Source organism: Triturus cristatus, chromosome 11, assembly GCF_964204655.1.
Source record: "Triturus cristatus chromosome 11, aTriCri1.1, whole genome shotgun sequence".
Classification (NCBI taxonomy): Eukaryota; Metazoa; Chordata; class Amphibia; order Caudata; family Salamandridae; genus Triturus; species Triturus cristatus.
In genome coordinates this window covers 4,075,439-4,095,511 of record NC_140594.1, presented here as the reverse complement: position 1 = coordinate 4,095,511, position 20,073 = coordinate 4,075,439, and the positions used below count along the sequence as shown (strand labels likewise).

The 20,073-nt window shown below is 50.0% G+C and overlaps 1 protein-coding gene across 1 annotated transcript; it reads left to right on the top strand.

The window, feature by feature from the left end:
• Nucleotides 1-418: 418 nt before the first annotated feature.
• UBC (ubiquitin C) lies at nt 419-19,737 on the top strand. Its single transcript, XM_085634840.1, has 2 exons — nt 419-558; nt 17,815-19,737. Exon 2 carries the CDS (start codon nt 17,818-17,820, stop codon nt 19,642-19,644), a length of 1,827 nt encoding a protein of 608 aa, XP_085490966.1. The 5' UTR covers nt 419-558; nt 17,815-17,817; the 3' UTR covers nt 19,645-19,737.
• The last annotated feature ends 336 nt before the right edge of the window (nt 19,738-20,073 follow it).

The following is a 20,073-nucleotide window of genomic DNA, read 5'->3' as shown; positions in this document are numbered from 1 at the left end:
TCCTTATGTATCATTACTTTGCCTATTGTGAAGCGCTCTGACACCTTCGGGTAAAGTCCGCGCTATATAAAAACGCATTAAATAAATAAATTTAAAAAAAGGGATTGCATGTGCTGTGTCTCACGCAGGGTGCCTTGTGCGCATGCGCGCGGTGCCTCACTTAGTCACTCTTACAACTGCGCTTGCGCACCGCGCGTCAAGGTTACTAGTGTGCATCTAATGAGCTGTTCGTAATTTAAACGAGTGAACCCCCCTCTGTCGCCTTCAGATAAACTGTAAACCCGCAGCCCGCCCATCTGCGAGGGGGAGTTCACTCAGGATTGCTGGGGGTTTTGGCCCGTGAAGTAGTCCGCGCAGGGATCCCGCGAGTTGCCACCGGCGGAGGGATCCTGTGACGACGCTCCCGCCCTTTGTTGCTGTGTGGCGCAGTTTTATTAGCCGAGGAGCGGCGGCGGAGAGGAGCTTGGGGCTAACGCTGTCCTGTGGAGAGAGGCCGAGCCCGCACCCGTCTCAGCCAGCAGCGCCCCCGGACCGACGGAAGCATCACAGCCGCGCCCGGTACGTGTGAGGAGGCGACGGGCAGCTGGCCCGCGAGGGGGGACCTGAGGGGAGCGGGTCTTCAGCGAGGGCTGGCTGCTTGTCCGGGGTGCGCGGGCGGGTTGGGGCCTTCACCAACTAGTCCGATCTGGGGGCCGAGGGCATACTTTTTTTTTTTTTTTTTTTTTTTTTGCTTTGCCTATTTATATAGCGCGAACTCGACCCGAAGGTATTGGAGCGCTTTACATGAGCACCGTATTTACATTACACGTTTAGGCACGGGGAGATGAAGTGAGTTTGCCCAGAATCACAGGATGAGGACGCGACCCTGAGGCTCGAACTCTGGTTTCCAGCACCAAAGTCGGCAGTTTAAACCGACAGAACACATCCTCCCCACTCTGCCGCAGACTGGGATCAGGGCTGGGGGGTACTGTAGTGCAGATGGGGTTCAGAGCTGGGGGGGTGGTACTGTAGTGCAGATGGGGTTCAGAGCTGGGGGGGGTGGTACTGTAGTGCAGATGGGGTTCAGAGCTGGGGGGTGGTGGTACTGTAGTGCAGATGGGGTTCAGAGCTGGGGGGTGGTGGTACTGTAGTGCAGATGGGGTTCAGAGCTGGGGGGTGGTGGTACTGTAGTGCAGATGGGGTTGAGTGCCGGGGGGGGGGGTACTGTAGTGCAGATGGGGTTGAGTGCTGGGGGGGGGGTACTGTAGTGCAGATGGGGTTGAGTGCCGGGGGGGGGGGGTACTGTAGTGCAGATGGGGTTGAGTGCCGGGGGGGGGTGGTGGTATTGTAGTGCAGATGGGGTTCGGAGCTGGGGGGTGGTACTGTAGTGCAGATGGGGTTCGGAGCTGGGGGGGGTGGTACTGTAGTGCAGATGGGGTTCGGAGCTGGGGGGGGTGATACTGTAGTGCAGATGGGGTTGAGTGCCGGGGGGGGTGATACTGTAGTGCAGATGGGGTTGAGTGCCGGGGGGGGGTGATACTGTAGTGCAGATGGGGTTGAGTGCCGGGGGGGGTGATACTGTAGTGCAGATGGGGTTGAGTGCCGGGGGGGGTGATACTGTAGTGCAGATGGGGTTGAGTGCCGGGGGGGGTGATACTGTAGTGCAGATGGGGTTGAGTGCCGGGGGGGGTGATACTGTAGTGCAGATGGGGTTGAGTGCCGGGGGGGCTGGTACTGTAGTGCAGGTGGGGTTGAGTGCCGGGGGGGCTGGTACTGTAGTGCAGGTGGGGTTCAGAGCTGGGGGGGCTGGTACTGTGGGGGGGCTGGTACTGTAGTGCAGATGGGGGGGGGGGGGGGTTACTGTAGTGCAGATGGGGTTTTATTTATTTTAAAGAGTTTTATATATAGCACTGGCTAGACCCGAAGGTATCAGATCGCTTTACATAAGGTTCCACAAAGTAGCAAAACTACATCCGTTACAAGTTAAATAAAATACCAGTAAAAACATTTAAGTAGCACAGAGGACGAGGTTCATGGAGTGAAGAAAGGTAAGGGGGAAGGGAAAAGGAGTAAGGGGAGATACGTTGGAGAGACGAAGGGAAAGTCTGTCCAAGGTCCGGCTGGGTAGGTGACGGCCGAGGGGGAAGTCCAAGGCCCATCTCCTCAATAGCTATCAGGTAGCTCCATCGGGCATCAGCCAAATAGCTAAGTCTCCACGGAAAAATATGAAAGAAGACGAGAATAAAGGAGCATAGAGGGGGAAGGGTGAAGGGGTGGGATGGGGGTACGGCGGAGAGACTAAGGAAAGGCTGACCAAAGTCCGGCTGGGTAGGTGACGACTGAGGGTGGGGGGGGGGGGGGGTAAAAGTCCAGAAGAGTGAGCAGGATCAAGGTCAGGTGAGGGCTGTGATCAAGAACAAGGTCGAAGGCCAGTTATATTGTCCAGGAGTAGTAGAGCATCATGGAGCAACCCACTGAGGCGGCCATCTTGAGGTCAGGTACCGGGATTGTGTCCCTGATGTATAAAATCAGACGCTCCCCAATAATCTCAAACACAGAATGCAAAGGGGCTGTGATCTATGCTGTGGTGCGGCAAGAGGACAGGGCCTGTATTTGCGTGTTTTAAAAGGGGGCGAGTGTCACTCCCCCTCCCACTGTAACTCGGGGGTAATGAGGGCAAGTGAGTAGAGTAATGCGCAGCGGGTACCCCATGGGGGTTGGCCGGTAAATCGGGGTGTGGGCTGAGGGTAGGGGGGCCTTCTCAGTAGGACAGAAACAGAGGTCCGCGGCATCAGAAAGCATCATTCTCGGTCCAGGGAGCGATCCCACAGCTAGCTCCCTGGGCGCCATCTTGGCATCTTTGCTAGCGGGGAAAGTCATTGATTTATTCGTGGGGGAGCAGCACATGAGTGGAAGGGCGATCGCCGTGCATATTAAATGGTGCACGGCGGGCGTCAGTGTCTGCTAATTCACCCGCTGAGTCCCGATCTCCGTAAAGGGATTAGACAGCGAGACAGCCGCAGGTTCAGCTTGTAGTCCCCACCCCCTCAAGCCGCAGCCGCACCTTACTGATGTTCCGGACCAGAAAACTCTTCGTTTGGGCAGTCTTCTCCCATGGGGGCTGGTCGGCAGATCAAAGCCTCTGGAGGAAGGCAGAGAGTCCACCACCAAGTGCTCAAACGAAGACCAGCAGTATTACGGCTTCTGTCCTTCAGGGGTGGTTTCAAAGCCCTCCGGACGCCATCTTGGTGCTCGATCATACGGGAGCGCGTCACAGCTTATTTATCGGCTGATCAGCATTGCAGAAAGGCAATTTTTTGTCCTGCTGGATCCGCCAGTATTCCGATTACAGGATAGGTGAGTATTGTACGCGGCAGAACACCGCTCCGGGAACTTATTCCCTGGTTCAGTGCCGGGGGGGGGGGGGTGTACTATAGTGCAGATGGGGTGCAGTGTCGGGGGGGGGGGGTGCTACCGTGCTGCACATGGGGTTCAGTGCTGGGGGTGGTACCATAATGCACATGGGGTTCTGTGCCCGGGGGGTGGGGGGGTACACCATAGTGCACATGGGGTTCATTGCCCTGGGGGTGGTACTGTAGTGCAGATGGGGTTCAGTGCCCTGGGGGTGGTACTGTAGTGCAGATGGGGTTCAGTGCCCTGGGGGTGGTACTGTAGTGCAGATGGGGTTCAGTGCCTGGGGGGGTAATACTGTAGTGCAGATGGGGTTCAGTGCCTGGGGGGGGGGGGGGTGGTACTGTAGTGCAGGGGGGTTCAATGCCTACGCAATCGTGACTTTCCAGAAGTCTTGCTTTACCTATGGGGGTTGTTTGTATGATGGCAGTAATGATGCATCATTATTCTGAGATTTTTGCCCTTTCACAGTTCTAATGCTATATCTGTTAATAGAGCAAGGTATTTAAAAGAAGCTTGGATTCAGTCAGAGTAGGTCACTGAGAAATTTACTCAACTAACAGTTTTTAAACCGTGTTTTTTTGTTGTGAATTTCAACTTTTTTAAACAAAAATCTTAAACATACCTATTATGTTACACTGTTGGTTGGTTTTTTAGGTTAATTTCTAGTTTTTTTTTTACTCCTTAAACTGCTAGCGCCGCCCCCCCCCCCCGCTTAGTCCTTTTTTTGGGGGGGGGGGTGGGAGTTCACTCTGCCGACCCTGTAACTTTGTCCACAAGGTACGCAGTGAAGTGAACGGGTACTCTGCCGTGGACTTGCCTCCGTCAGGAGGGGGGATATTCTGCCACAGACTGGGTTCGGGGGGGGTTAAATACCGTGCCACAGACGGTTCAGTGCCGGGGTAGTATTCTGTCGCAGACTAGGTTTGGTGTGGAAGGATACGCTGCTGTACTCTGGGTTTGGTTCTGGAGGGGGGGGGGGAGAATGCTCTGTGGCAGAGTGGGTTCAGTGCCGGGGGTGGGTTGTCTGCTGCAGATGGTTCAGTGCCGGGGGTGTATATTCTGGCGCACTGTGTTCGGTGCGGGTGGGATACTGTGCTGCAGACTGAGCTGGGGAGGCGTATATTCTAGTGCGGAATGGGGTCCGTGCATTTGGACCTTAGCTCAGTCAACACCTAGGGAAACCTAGCAAAGCTGCGTTTATTTAAAAAACCAGACACCTAGGGAAATCCAGGATGGGGTGATGTCACTCACTCACACACTCACTCTCACACACGGTTCTGTTATTCAGAATCCCTTGCAAACATCAGACTTTGTTTATAAAAAAAAAGACCTTCACATACCAGTGATGGAAAGTTCTGGAATCTGTAGGGAGCCATAAACTTCCACCCACCCAGCATCCCCCCCCATCCCCCCCAAGTCTCACGATAAAATTGGTATCTCAAATGTGTGGCCTAGAGCACGTGATGGATAAAGCCCCAAAACAAACTGGATGCTTCCAAATTTATCAATCGCATAAAGACTTGGTTTAGCAATTTTTGGTCCTTGGCTTGACGTGCATCTAGGGAAATGAACCAAACCCAGATATTTATGAAAACCAGAGCCAGGGGAGTCCAGGGGCTTCCGTCTATCTTTTCCTACCCAGAATCCCCTGCAAACTTCAAATGTATCCAAAGAAATCGCGTTTCCCTTACTTTTCTTCCTGGGGGAAGTTGTGGGATCGCCATGCTTACGAAAATTTAGCTAAAAAAACACATCTTTGTGGAGTCACAGCGCCGGCACGCGCTCTCTACCACCCAGTGCTCCCCTTGGTCTTCCGATAAGAATAGTACCTAACTTGTGTGGGTGTCCAATGCGGAGCAAACCTAAAACACAAATATATAGTGCTTTAAGCGCGCAGTGCTATCCCTCAATCTTTGAAGTGGGACCAAAGGGGCTGTTGGTTTATACGTTTTAAGGCTGACACTACTTTGCGCACCCACACAAGTGAGGTATCCTTTTTCTTGGGAGACGAAGGGGGGAACACTAGGTAGTTGGAAATTGGTATCTGCACAATCCTACAACTTCTCTAAACAAACGTGAGGAAAATATGACATAATAAGTAAATTTGAGGTTTGCTGGAGGTTCTGGGTAAGTAATTGCTGGGGATTCATGCAAGCCACGCTGCCAACCAAGTCAGTCCACGCACACCGTTGACCAAGGGCCTGTCAACTTAATGTATCCGTGCTCCCTAGTGGCCTTTCTGTTCACACAGATAAGGGACTATTGCCTGCATCTGCCTTCGGGGGGAGGGTGGGGGGCACAAACATTTATTTTTGGGGGGTGGTGTCGTTGGTATGTCCTCTATGCTCTCCTCCCCCTGCCCTCCTGCAGGAGCAGAATTCCACTTGGGAGGGGTACCATTGGAAAAGGGAGCCCGACGTGCACATTGAACGTAATTTCAGGCCAGTGAATCGGACCAGCCTCTGGAACTAGGAAAGCTCTTTCCCCAGCTCCTGAGGCTGTTTTTTTTTTTTTGTCGGTGGGGTGGGTGGGGGGTAAATCCCTCTGGGATTTCCTGTCATGTCGTCGGATGCGCTGGAGCCGCCCTCTGAGCACTTTTGAAAACAGATGGTATCCGCGTGTTAGGGGTTAAATCATTTTTTGAGATCTATGGTAGAAGAACTGGATAATACCTAAGGGAATTACTTCTGTAAGGGAATTACTTTTGTATTGTAATACAACAGGAAAGGGTTACTGTTGGCAAACTTTATACAAAAATGTCTTGTGTGAAACACTAGTGCCAAGATTGTTTATCTTCTTAGTTCTTGTCACTCCTATTGAGACAGCTCAGCACATTCATTAATATTCTAAACTATGATTTTCATTACCTCTGTACCTGTATTTTCATCAAATTGTAATTATATCTTAAGAGTGTTTATGCAAACATTTATAGTATCAGTTTTCACTATGTAAATCTATTTTTTTAAGTGTTTCATTACTCTTGTGAGAGGCTCGCGGAAAAGGACACTCGGGAGATTGCAACAGATTTGTAGGGAAATAGTAGTATACAGAAAGGACTTTCCTCTACCGAGAACACTTTTGGATATTGGGTGACCACACTAAGGAGAAGGGAATCGCTCTCGTTTCGAACTTCTTTCTCATACGAGATGCATAGTAGGTTATATGAAGGGACTGGTCTCTGCTGAGATCTCTCTTGGATGGCTGGAGTGTATAGTAGGAAGGGACTGGCCTCACCTGTCAGACCGCTCTCTCAGATGACTGAAATGCTGTACGCTTAACTCTCAGCTCGCACGAGTGAGCCGGTTTGTAAGCAATCCCCTGTCAAGCTTGCATCACTTTAAGCCCACATTCAAATGATTATCCGAGAACATTTAAAAAATATATATATATTTTTTTTCATACTTTTATGTCACTTATTTCTCTTAATTCCAAAATAACTCTTTACTACCGGGGCAGTTTACCATTACCAGGCATCCTCTAATGTTCTTGTGCGAATGTAGTCCTAGTCTAAAATAGCGCAGACTTTTCCGTATGTTAAAAAAATGGCCCACTCCCGTTCTGGGAAACGCTCTTTTACAAAACCTAGTAGTAATGCCACTTGTTCAAGATAGCTGCTGCCTTCAAACTGCGTAGGATAGTCAATGTTTTCATTGGATCTAAAGAGGAGCCATAATCAGCCGGGGCTTCATCTCCACACCGGCACATGTGAGCGGAGGGCAGCGCAGAGATGTTGAGTCGTGGGAAGTTCTGGTGAGTGTTCCTGCCTAAAAGCCTTTTGTTAGCTTTAGTACTAGTTTACAACAATGCAGACACATGCAAATTTGGAGACATGGCTTTCCACAGGCTAATTTGTTCCAGTGCCCACATGGCAACCAATGCGCTATGCTTTATGCCCTTTAGGAAGCACAACTTAATTTGTGGCAAAGTCGTGCTCCTAATTAATGGTGCTCTTAATTAATGGTGAAGTCGTGCCCTATTGTGCTCACTTTGCCACTGGATTTAAGCAAGCCTGGCTGAAGACTGCTGAAATGCCAGAAACCGGTCCTAGGAAGCTTGTTTCCGGTCCGAGGAAGGCATGGCTTGGCAGTTCGGGCTGGACTGTTCCCATGAGGCATAGGGTCAGACTGATTTGCATATGGCCATGTCTGAACTGGGCTAAAGAACGGTGATGGATCAAACCCAGATCTGTGGACTGGGTGTGAGTGTTTGATTGGTTCTGATGCTCCGTCCATCACCACCCCCTTTTGTACCACTTTGTTCGCCATAAGTTGGCAGGGTATGCTCAGACGTGAGTCCCTTGCTCACTTTGCCACTGGATTCAAGCAAGCCTGGCTGAAGATGGCTGAAATGCCAGAAACCGGTCCAAGAAAGGCATGGCTTGGCAGTTCGGGCTGGACTGTTCCCATGAGGCACAGGGTCAAACTGATTTGCATATGGCCATGTCTGAACTGGGGTGGCAGACTGGGCTAAAGAACGGTGATGGATCAAACCCAGATCTGTTGACTGGGTGTGAGTGTTTGATTGGTTCTGATGCTCCGTCCATCACCACCCCCTTTTGTACCACTATTGTGGCAGTAGCATCAGGGTGTCAAAAAACTGAGGTGGTGGCAGGACACCATGCTTCTTTCTTAACACCCTTTGTGGCGTGTGGCCATGTTCCTAAAAACAAGCGAATGTCTGGGATGCCACAGTTTAATGTCACAGAAAAATGCGAGAGCTATGCAGTGTATTCTTTATCACAGCCCCCTCTCACAGTGGTGTTCTTTGGTTCTGATGCTCCGTCCATCACCACCCCCTTTTGTACCACTATTGTGGCAGTAGCATCAGGGTGTCAAAAAACTGAGGTGGTGGCAGGACACCATGCTTCTTTCTTAACACCCTTTGTGGCGTGTGGCCATGTTCCTAAAAACAAGCGAATGTCTGGGATGCCACAGTTTAATGTCACAGAAAAATGCGAGAGCTATGCAGTGTATTCTTTATCACAGCCCCCTCTCACAGTGGTGTTCGGGGAAGGGGGCTGCTAAGTAAGTCTGCTTTGATGAAAGCAAACTGCCCCCCTGTGTGTTAATAAATACTTAACAGAAGCAGTCAAATGGCACATTTCTGTATTTATTTGAGCATTTTTATATAGCACAAACTTTACCCAGAGGTGTTAAAGTGCTTTACAATAAAACAAAGACAATTACATAAAGAATGACAGTAGCATGGAAGTAGGTGTAACTTGTGAAACTTACAGAAACATTCAAGATTTAAAAAATGAAAGGTGGTGCAAATAGGGTGGTAAAACTCAGAGTACATCTTTACAAAATTACAAACAATGGACATGCCAGTTGCATTCTGATGGAAACACGCAGCTGTCGCCATGCGTGAAAATAAGTTTAAGGGGATCTGCTTAACATCCACGTTCACTTTTACAGCTGAACAGCTTGCCCTCTACAGATTACTTCCTTATTGCACTGTGGGCCTTTTTAGGATAAAAAACCGCAAGTTGCTGCAGGGTACCTAAAATAGAGCAGCCTATCTCTCTGTCACTTCAGGGACGCTTGTTTTTCAGTCTGCAGTGTCAGAGGGCCCCTCAGCACTGGCTGCAACTAGGTATGTTGCCTGCTCTGCCGCTTGTCTGTTTTTTCACCTTGCACAATTTCAGAACAACTTGGTGACCCTACTAAAAACCTTACTGTGTTTTGGGGGGTTCTAACAGACCTACTTTTATAGAATGCACTTTTTCATTTACAATGCCAATGGCTCCAACAAATGCAAGACCTATTGCATTTCCAATGCTTGTTGTAATTCTGTGATGAGATATATTAATAGGAAGAAAACAAATTGGAACTCTTTACCTGAATTGACTCTCCTGCCCTGATGGTAATTAGTTCACTAACTGGCAAGTCGGAGATCATGCCTAACCTATAGGTGGGTAGATTCTTATTAAACATGGAGCAAACATTTAGTATATGCGATCAAACGGAAGAGCTTTTTTGTATAGCAGCAATACTGAACTCTCATATCTGAAGGTGCAGTCAAATGTGATAAAGAAAAAGGTGGCTCTGTAAAGTAAAATATCTGCCTAGGATCACACCTTTTGAGACAAGCGTACAAGTCAAGTACATTAATTAGGTCAAGTAGATTACTTTATCTGCCGGCTTAGTAACTTGAGTAAACAATGTTTTTTTTTTTTTTTTTTTTAAACCTTTATTCAGTTTATCCGGAACACAGCTATTCAGCCGACAACCCGGAGGTTCGGCAGGTTAGGTGAAGCAACATTGAAATGCATTCGCACTGAACCGACAGGAGAATCAGATAAAAGGTTCAATTTTAAAGAAACACCAACACAAACCAAACCCTTGCAAGGCGTTAAGCTTCGAGTGCACATGAGTGGTGCCCATCAGGGGGAGTTAGTCCCATTCATCTACCAGAGACAACACTATAATGAGAGGAGGGAGGGGGAAAGCAGAGACCCACAACAGGCAATCAGTCATCAACAATACGAACATAGCCGGAAAGAATGTCAAGGGGAAAGCTGCTCCTCTGACTGATCCAGATCAGGGGGCAGACAGATGTCCCCTCTGTAGTGGTTCCATCGCCCCCATACTGCATGCCATTTCCGCGGGCGCCCTCTAGCACAATACACTGTCTTTTCCCTGAGCATGCTCCAGTGCATATTTTCCTTCCACGCTGCCAGCACGGGAGGCACTGCCGAGCCCCACAGGCGCGCAATATCCCGCTTAGCCACCATGTTCCCCAGGGTCACCCACTGAGTTTGTGCGTCATCGAGATCGGTAGGACCCCAGACGTTCAAAAGACAACACCGCGCCTCCGGTTGCATGACAATGCCCGTCACCTCCCCCATCACTGCATGGACTCGCCTCCAACTCCACAATCACGCCGCATTCCCAGATGATATGTAGGAAGGTGCCCACCATGCCGCAGCCTCGCTTACATAAACCCTCCTCAGAAAAACCCATACGGACCAACCTAGGGCCTGTCACGTAGACTCGAAGTATTTTGAGCTGCACCAGCCGCAGACGCGACTGAATCGCAACCTCCTTAGGAGAGGAAACTGCATATTGCCAGTCCTCATCATCCAGTTCGAGGCCGTCCCTAGTCCATTGATCCCGCAACCCACGAAGGTCAGCCCAGACATTAATCAGCTTCTTATAGATGAGAGAGATCGTGCTTTCCGGCATATGGCCATCCAGAATTCGGTCCTCCCAACGGAGAGGACGCAGGCACCTTCTCACCTTCTACAATGACCGACCGCAAGGCGTGACGCACCTGGGCATAGCGGAAAAACTCAGTGTTCCCCAACTCATACTCCTTCTGCAGCTCCTCAAAGGACTTCACCTTGCCCCGAGCCAGCAAGTCTCCCACCCTTGAGATACCGATCAAATCCCATTTCTCGAACCCTTTTGTATGCCAAAGCTTCCCCAGGATATCCGAGTCAAACGGCGGGGTAGCAAGGGTAAGTCTGCCCCTCCAACCCAGGGAGTCCGTCGCCAACTTCCACACCCGCACCGCCACCCCAGTGGGCCCCGTAAGGGACAAGTCCAACGACTTCGAGTACAAGGCTCTGTGGTAATTACCGCCACGCAGTAGCCACCGATCCATAGCGAAGCCGGGGCTCAACGCCGAGCCATAGACGCAGTGATTAATCGCGCACAACTGGGTAGCCCAGTAGTATCTGCGAATGTCCGGAAGCGCAATACCACCATCGTACCACGGAAGCGTCAACTTAGCGATCGCTATGCGCGGTCGCCCATCCCACAATAGCGAGCGTTGGAGGCTTTCAACCTCTCTAAAGTAACTAGTCGGGACCCAGTCAAGAGTATTCTGCAAGGCATAGAGGAAACGGGGAAGAGACATCATTTTAAACAACGCGGCGCGTCCGAGGAGAGAGAGCGGCAGCCTCCGCCATCCTGCCGCAGACGCGCCAGGGGGGGGGAGCAGATTCTTCTCATATCGCAGGATGGGGTCAGTGGAGATGTAGATCCCCAGATACCGGAAGCCCTGCTGGGCGATCTGGATCGAACAGTTTCGGGGGACAGGCGGGGGACAGGCGGAACATCGCCACACAGTACATACAGATATGACTTACCCCAGTTGATGATAAGGCCCGAGTTCCTACCAAAAAAAGTCAAGACGTCGCAAACCACTATGAGAGACTTCTGGGGCGAGGTATAATAGGATGTCGTCGGCGTAAAGTGAGATACGATCCTCATAGTCGGGCGACCATCGGAGGCCACGTATACTCGGATGCCATCGTATCCACGCTGCAAGCGGTTCAAGAGCAAGGGCGAACAACAAAGGCGACAGGGGGCAACCCTGCCGGGTGCCCCTCCCGAGAGGAAACGGCCTGGAAGCCCTCCCGTTTACCACAACACTAGCGAGGGGACCCTCATAAAGCAACCTCACCCAGTCAACAAATCCAGGTCCAAAGCCGAACTTGGCTAGTACCGCCCACAGGTATGCCCACTCCACCGTGTCAAACGCCATCGTGGCGTCCAGAGACTCCACAATAGCCGGCTCCCGCAGCGTGTCCACCCTAGCAATCACACCATGGAGGCGCCTAAGGTTCAATGCAGTGTTGCGATGCGGAATGAAGCCCGATTGGTCCGGGTGGATCAAGTCCTCAAGCACCCGGACCAAGCGGTTCGCCAGGATCTTAGCGAGGATTTTCGGCTCAGCATTAAGAAGCGATATCAGCCGGTAGGAACTACACTTGTCCCGAGGCTTACCGTCCTTATGTATCACCACTATGGTTGCCAGTCGTTGATCAAGCGGCAGATACCCGTTCACCCGCGCCTCCACGAACATGGCGCGCAGGTGAGGAGCAATCTTATCCGGACAAAGCTTGTACAATTCGATAGGCAAACCGTTCGGACCGGAGGCCTTACCAGAGTTCAACGCCCGAATAGCACCCGCCACTTCATCAACCGTTATATCACCATCCAGGTCGTCCCTATCTACGTCAGAGAGGCAGGGCAGAGCAATATCACGCAAGAGGTCACACGAGTCAGCAGTCGGCCTGTCCGAAACCGAGGTGTACACTACGCGGAAATAGTCCGAGAAACACTGGACTATACCGTCGGGGTCAGTAACAACCACTCCCTCCTCCGTCGTTAACTCCGGCACCACTCTATTGACCCGCTCTTTTTTGTCCAACCAAGCTAGCAGTTTCCCGGCCTTATCCCCAACATCATACAGACGGCCCTGCTGCTCCCTGCTAAGGGTCTTGGCAGCATTCTCCGCCAAATCCCTGTACTCAGACTGCTTCAAACTCAGATTATGCAGCGTATCCGCTGCCACCCCCTCCTCCAGGGTCACTTCTAAAGCCGCAATCTCATCCTCAATCTGCACCACCTCGGCATCTTTCCGTCTCTTGGCGGCCACCACCAGTGAGAGGGCCTCCCCTCTCAATACGGTCTTAAACGCCTCCCACAGAGACACCGCCGAATCATCCGAATCTTGATTCTCCTGGAAATAGTGATCAACTGCCTTCAGCAGCGCCCTGCGCGCCTTGGGGTCACGGAAGTACCAGGGGTTAATGGGAGCAACCCTACCCCCTCCCACCCGGCCAATATCAAAACGGACCCACACCGGAGAGTGGTCAGATATGCCGCATGCCATATGCCTAGCCTCAGAAACTAGCGAGGCATTCGCAGCCAGGGTGAGCACGTAATCAATCCGGGAGAGAGTCCCATGCGCCCCGGAGTGAAAGGTATACTGACTCTGAGTGGGGTGCCGGAGCCTCCAGCAGTCCACAAAACCAAAAGTGTCTATGAAATCAGGAAGCCACTTCTTAGCCCCCCCCCGGTATCCCTGGGCGGGTTCCTATCGAGCAGCCCAGAACCAACAGCATTGAAATCTCCCCCCACCACCAGCAGTCCCTCGGAGTTCCAACAAGGCCCTGCCCAGATCCGCAAACGTGGAGGCCTGCAGGGCCGGAGGGACATACACAGAAACCAATACCAACTTTCTACCCTCCCACCTCCCCGCCACAGCTACGAACCGCCCCCTATCGTCAACAATGGTGGAATCAACCTCTAGTGGCAGTGAGGCTCGCACAAGTATGCCCGCTCCCCTGGAGCCCGATGAAAAGCCAGAGTGGGCAATTAATTTGTAGCCCTTTCTATTGAGTGCATAGCACATATTGCCTATAAGATGTGTCTCCTGCAATAGGGCAACGTCAGGCGAGGCCCGCTTCAGGAACTGCAAGACGATCCCCCGCTTAATATGATCACCCAAGCCATTAACATTCCAGCTAATAATATTAAGGCCCCTACCCCCCATCCCCAAACACCAAGAGACCTTCAACCCCCCCCCCCCCCCCCCCCAAAAACCACCACACCATCCTGACAATTACTACGCCTTGCAAGAAAAACCCCCCCCCCCAACAACCACCTCAACACCCCATGTCCACCCCCCTCCCTGCACCCCTGCGTCAGCTTACAAAGCCCCCCCCAACTTGCAGTGTGCCTGTCGCCCTATCAAAAACAAATCTACAAAAAGAACCCCAAGGGAGGAAAGGGCTCCGAACGGCCCTCCGCCACCCCCTCATTACTGCAGTGAGCCACAAGTCATTGTCCGGGGCAAAAATAAATAGACCTAACACACGGGGCATCACTCCTGCTCAGCCCTGTCACTGTCCTTTCCCGTGGTACAGTCCCCGCTGGTCCGCCTCCGTGGCAGAGCGTCCAACCACTCTCCGGCCATTTCAGGCGAGTCGAAGAAGAAAGTCCGATCCTCATACACCACACGCAGTCTGGCAGGGAAAAGCATAGCGTATTTTAAATCCATCTCCCTAAGGCGTCTCTTAACCCCCAGGAAAGACTGCCTTTGCTTCTGCACCATCTGGGTGAAGTCTGGATAGAAGTTCACAGAGGCGTTCTGAAAAGGAACCGGGCCCGCCACCCTCGACGCTTGCAGGATAGCGTCCCGATCTCGAAAATGAAAAATCCGGGCGACAATCGGCCTCAGGGGAGCTCCCGCCTTAGGCCTCCCGCCAGGTACCCTGTGAGCACGTTCTACTGCAAAAAACTTTCCAAGGCCCTTAGGCCCAAGATGGTTCACCACCAAGTCTTCGACGAGGAGGTCCACTGAGCGCTCCTCCGAGGATTCCGGGACTCCAGTAATGCGCACGTTGTTGTGCCTGGCCCGACCTTCAAATTCCTCCAGCCGACGGGCAGAGAGATCACTAGCAGTCCGCAGCTTCTCGACCTCCGCTTGCAGTCCCAAAACATCATCCGCAAGGCCAGTAGTCTTGAGGTCCAGGGACTTGACCCGCTCATTGGTTTTGGCCAAATCCGCGCGTATCAAGTTAACATCGACCAAAATAGTATCGACTTTTTGTGCCAAGGCATCAAACTGTCGCCCGATCGACGTTTGCATCCCCTCTATAGCCCCCATAACATCCTGCAACGACAGCTCCGAGGCCGGGGCCGGGTCAGCTTTCTGTACTTCCAGCGATTGTCCCGATCCACCAGGGGACCCCTTCTGCTGGGCATATCGATCCATATTGTTGGACTGGGTATAACCTCCCTGCCTGGTAGCCTTGAGTTTCGGCTTGTCAGCCTCTGCTTTGGCCGACATTGCAGACTCGATGTAGACAATTACGGAGAAACGTCCCTCACCCAGCTAAATGAGACAGGCCGGACCGTCACTCAACGACCAGGGCGGGCACGAGTCCTCCAGATGTCCGTGGAGCCTCAGGAAGCGCTCTCAGGCCGGAGCCAACACAGGGCTAGAAAGTGAAAGTGCGACGGTCTCCATCCGCCCGTTCACACCCCGCTGGCCCGCTGTTGTTCAATTAGAGGCCGGGCATCTTGCCAACGCGAGCCCCTGGCATCCCTCGGATGTAGGCCGCAATCCGCCATCGTCCACAACTCCGGTCCCCGGCGGGCGATTTTGGCCCGGACAGCGTCAATCGTCCCCACGATGACTCATCTACAAGATGCCGTGCATAGGAGACAGGATGAAGAACAGGATAATTGACGGAGGGCGCGAGGGTCCCGGGAGCTCAAAGCTCACGCAGCCATCTTGGTCACTCGCTAGGCGCCCCCCCCTCTTTTTTGTTTTAAAGCCTGGTGTAGCAGTAGCTGGGGAAGGACTGGCCTTTCATACTGCTCTCTGGTATACATAGTAGGGCATGGATCCTAAGTACAGCCTGGGGCTGCATTAGGCCTGCCTGGCCGTCTTTACATGCGACGCCACTAGACAACCGGAACACTGGACTGCTGTTGGACTCCTTACTAACAATAAAAAGCTGTTCAGTAGACAGGCAATCATTTATTTCAAGGTAATTTGGTGTTAAATGATATAGTCCTGTACTTAAATTTACAAACGCCTTTATTTTCAAAGACATTTGCAGCAAATGTGGAAAATTTACATTCTCTGCGCAATTGTATATTGAACATGCAGAACCTCTTCACCTTAGTACAATTGATTATATCAGTGCATTGATAATTATTAACTTGGTGATATTTTTCAAACCTGAATTCAGAAGCATGAATTCTGTCCCTTACCTTGACAACGCCAATAGTTATCTAAAGAGGCAGGTCAGTAATGGGCACTTTTTGTGTGGCCTTTGGTTCCTTTTATACATAAATCATACCATAGTTTATTGATCAAACACAGAAGCAGGTTTTGTTCAGCACATGTCCTGAGATCATTTATTATGCTGTCCTTTTATGTGAAGCTGAAGAAAAAGGAGGGACAACTGCTTCCGATCACACAATCTGGAAAAGTGAGAAAGGGAAGCTGGGATTAATCCCAGGTTTTCTGGTTTCACATTGTTCATTCAGCCACCTGATGATGATGATCCTTTGCTTCACCTACATCTACCTTACCGCCATTGCCCCTCCTCGCCCCCACCCAAGCCTCCTCTTGTCATCTCTCTGGCATCGATGCCCTTGGGCACATCTCAGATCAAACTTTTTTTACTGATTACATTTCTGCGTAATCATGTAATAGGGTGTAGTAATAGACTGGCCTCTCCTGTCAAACCTCTCTCAGATGATGGGTGTGAGTAGTAGGTTGTGGGAAGATCCTTAACGCTACACCCATTGGCTTGGGAAGAGTTGAGTGTATAGAAAATGTTGATAAACACCATCTCCAGTAGACTCCTTCCTACAGTACAAAGTGTGCATACTAGCGTGTTTTCTAACATCACCTACTCCTTCCCCATTTTCATGATTCCACAAGATAAAAATAATTTACCCTTCTGCTCACACAGCACAGTGCTGGTTTCTTAACTTCTAATCAAAAACAAGCACCACAATATGCATTCCTACTAGCAGTGTAAGTCTACGTTTTACTATTCATGATCCTGCTAGATTGTAAAAATTAGCTTGAAACAATATACTTTTTGTTATCGCAGTAGGTCTCCCTCAGACATCCCCTCTCTAAATCAGCATGCTTTTCTACTGCCTCCTTGTATACCTTTTTACTTCATTTCCTAAACCCCTCCAATTTTTCACAGTAATGGTGGCAATTTCATTTTTAAGATTTCAACAGCCAACCAGTCGGAATGCTTGGGGGCCTCTTGCGAGAGTGTGAAGACTCACAGGAAAAAAACAGGACTCTTAACAACTCCAGGCCTCCTTTTTTTTATTAAGTCTCTATCTTGCAGGTTGTGTTAGCCCAACTGCCAAAATATGCAATATTTTACCCTTAATATGGCAATCTAGTGATCGGTTATGTGACAAATCACAAAACCCTATGTGGGCAGAAATCTATCTTTCTGACACATTTGTTATAATGCCATTCAACGGTTTTTGCTGTAACCAGTCTTAAATAAGTCTATGGAAAATAAATAGGTATTTTGGGATCCCCCTCTTTTTCCCTGCTTGATGGATTCACCCCCCCTTGAATCTTACCAGGAAGGAGCTGAGGTGGATATACTTTTTTGGGGGAATAAGTTACCATAACCCGCTTAGTCTGGAAAAGCGGACCCAACTAGAATTTTCTAGTGGCACCTGCCACTGAGCGAAAAACAAGGGCTACAGGGACGTAATGAATGAAGTGTTTATATAGCGCTCAGCATCATAGGTAGAAACGTAAGAACAGAGCCTCGCCAGCAACTCCATGCCCTAGAGTCTAAAGTGGTATGTTTTCAATCCTTTCTTAAAGCTTGCTTCCTCTGATTATGGTTAGGAAACTATTTTAAAAAACAAAGTTGGGTGTTTTTGTTGGGTTCTAATTTTATAAACAACCATAGGAATTCAGCTGATATAGTTATCCGAAGTAACTAATTTGTGCTTTAAAGAAACTATATCTTGCCCCCACTGTGCACAGGTGGAAAACTAGGTCCAAACTAAAATTTAAATGCCTAACTTTGTTCTGTTAGGAATTCTGCTGTATGCAAAATATACTTTTTATTTTGTTTGGTTTTGTTCTAACTATTCTGTTTTCTTTCTTAAATAGAAAATGCAGATCTTTGTCAAGACTTTGACCGGCAAGACCATCACACTAGAAGTGGAGCCCAGTGATACGATTGAGAATGTCAAAGCCAAAATCCAAGACAAAGAAGGTATCCCTCCTGATCAGCAGAGGTTGATCTTTGCAGGAAAGCAGCTGGAAGACGGGCGCACCTTATCGGACTACAACATCCAGAAGGAGTCCACCCTGCATTTGGTCCTACGTCTCAGAGGTGGTATGCAGATCTTTGTCAAGACTTTGACCGGCAAGACCATCACACTAGAAGTGGAGCCCAGTGATACGATTGAGAATGTCAAAGCCAAAATCCAAGACAAAGAAGGTATCCCTCCTGATCAGCAGAGGTTGATCTTTGCAGGAAAGCAGCTGGAAGACGGGCGCACCTTATCGGACTACAACATCCAGAAGGAGTCCACCCTGCATTTGGTCCTACGTCTCAGAGGTGGTATGCAGATCTTTGTCAAGACTTTGACCGGCAAGACCATCACACTAGAAGTGGAGCCCAGTGATACGATTGAGAATGTCAAAGCCAAAATCCAAGACAAAGAAGGTATCCCTCCTGATCAGCAGAGGTTGATCTTTGCAGGAAAGCAGCTGGAAGACGGGCGCACCTTATCGGACTACAACATCCAGAAGGAGTCCACCCTGCATTTGGTCCTACGTCTCAGAGGTGGTATGCAGATCTTTGTCAAGACTTTGACCGGCAAGACCATCACACTAGAAGTGGAGCCCAGTGATACGATTGAGAATGTCAAAGCCAAAATTCAAGACAAAGAAGGTATCCCTCCTGATCAGCAGAGGTTGATCTTTGCTGGCAAGCAGCTGGAAGACGGGCGCACCTTATCAGACTACAACATCCAGAAGGAGTCCACCCTGCATTTGGTCCTACGTCTCAGAGGTGGTATGCAGATCTTTGTCAAGACTTTGACCGGCAAGACCATCACGCTAGAAGTGGAGCCCAGTGATACGATTGAGAATGTCAAAGCCAAAATCCAAGACAAAGAAGGTATCCCTCCTGATCAGCAGAGGTTGATCTTTGCTGGCAAGCAGCTGGAAGACGGGCGCACCTTATCAGACTACAACATCCAGAAGGAGTCCACCCTGCATTTGGTCCTACGTCTCAGAGGTGGTATGCAGATCTTTGTCAAGACTTTGACCGGCAAGACCATCACGCTAGAAGTGGAGCCCAGTGATACGATTGAGAATGTCAAAGCCAAAATCCAAGACAAAGAAGGTATCCCTCCTGATCAGCAGAGGTTGATCTTTGCAGGAAAGCAGCTGGAAGACGGGCGCACCTTATCGGACTACAACATCCAGAAGGAGTCCACCCTGCATTTGGTCCTACGTCTCAGAGGTGGTATGCAGATCTTTGTCAAGACTTTGACCGGCAAGACCATCACACTAGAAGTGGAGCCCAGTGATACGATTGAGAATGTCAAAGCCAAAATCCAAGACAAAGAAGGTATCCCTCCTGATCAGCAGAGGTTGATCTTTGCAGGAAAGCAGCTGGAAGACGGGCGCACCTTATCGGACTACAACATCCAGAAGGAGTCCACCCTGCATTTGGTCCTACGTCTCAGAGGTGGTATGCAGATCTTTGTCAAGACTTTGACCGGCAAGACCATCACACTAGAAGTGGAGCCCAGTGATACGATTGAGAATGTCAAAGCCAAAATCCAAGACAAAGAAGGTATCCCTCCTGATCAGCAGAGGTTGATCTTTGCTGGCAAGCAGCTGGAAGACGGTCGCACCTTATCCGACTACAACATCCAGAAAGAGTCCACTCTCCATTTGGTCTTGCGTTTAAGGGGAGGTTAATCTGGCTTTACCATAATGTGTAATCATTTTAGATATTAATGTGCGCCATTTCTGCACTTTTGTTTCAATAAAGTTGTTGGATACACAGAAAAAGCCTCTTATTGCTTACTTTGCTTTTGTGATCTTTTTGCACTTTTTAAGGTTACCCATTGTGTCGTGTGGCCATGTTCTGTGACTATTTAAGTTTTTGAGTCTAAATAACCTCTGTAAAGTGTGCAGCTGCAGCCAACGAGGCGTCCTGGCGCTAGCTACTTAATAGAGGGACAGGATTAATCAACCCAAGAACATTTAGCCTGTAGATCAGAGCTTCAAACGATTGCGTAAAATGTATTTGGTTGGGGTCGAAGAGATCAAAGCTATAGAATTCCGCTTTCAGGTCGGGAAGGAGAATGGCCAACCACCTATTGCCTTGTATCACACAATGATTTC

Excerpts from the sequence above, each read along its gene's own strand:
- UBC (XM_085634840.1), top strand. The coding sequence starts at position 17,818 with ATGCAGATCTTTGTCAAGACTTTGACCGGCAAGACCATCACACTAGAA.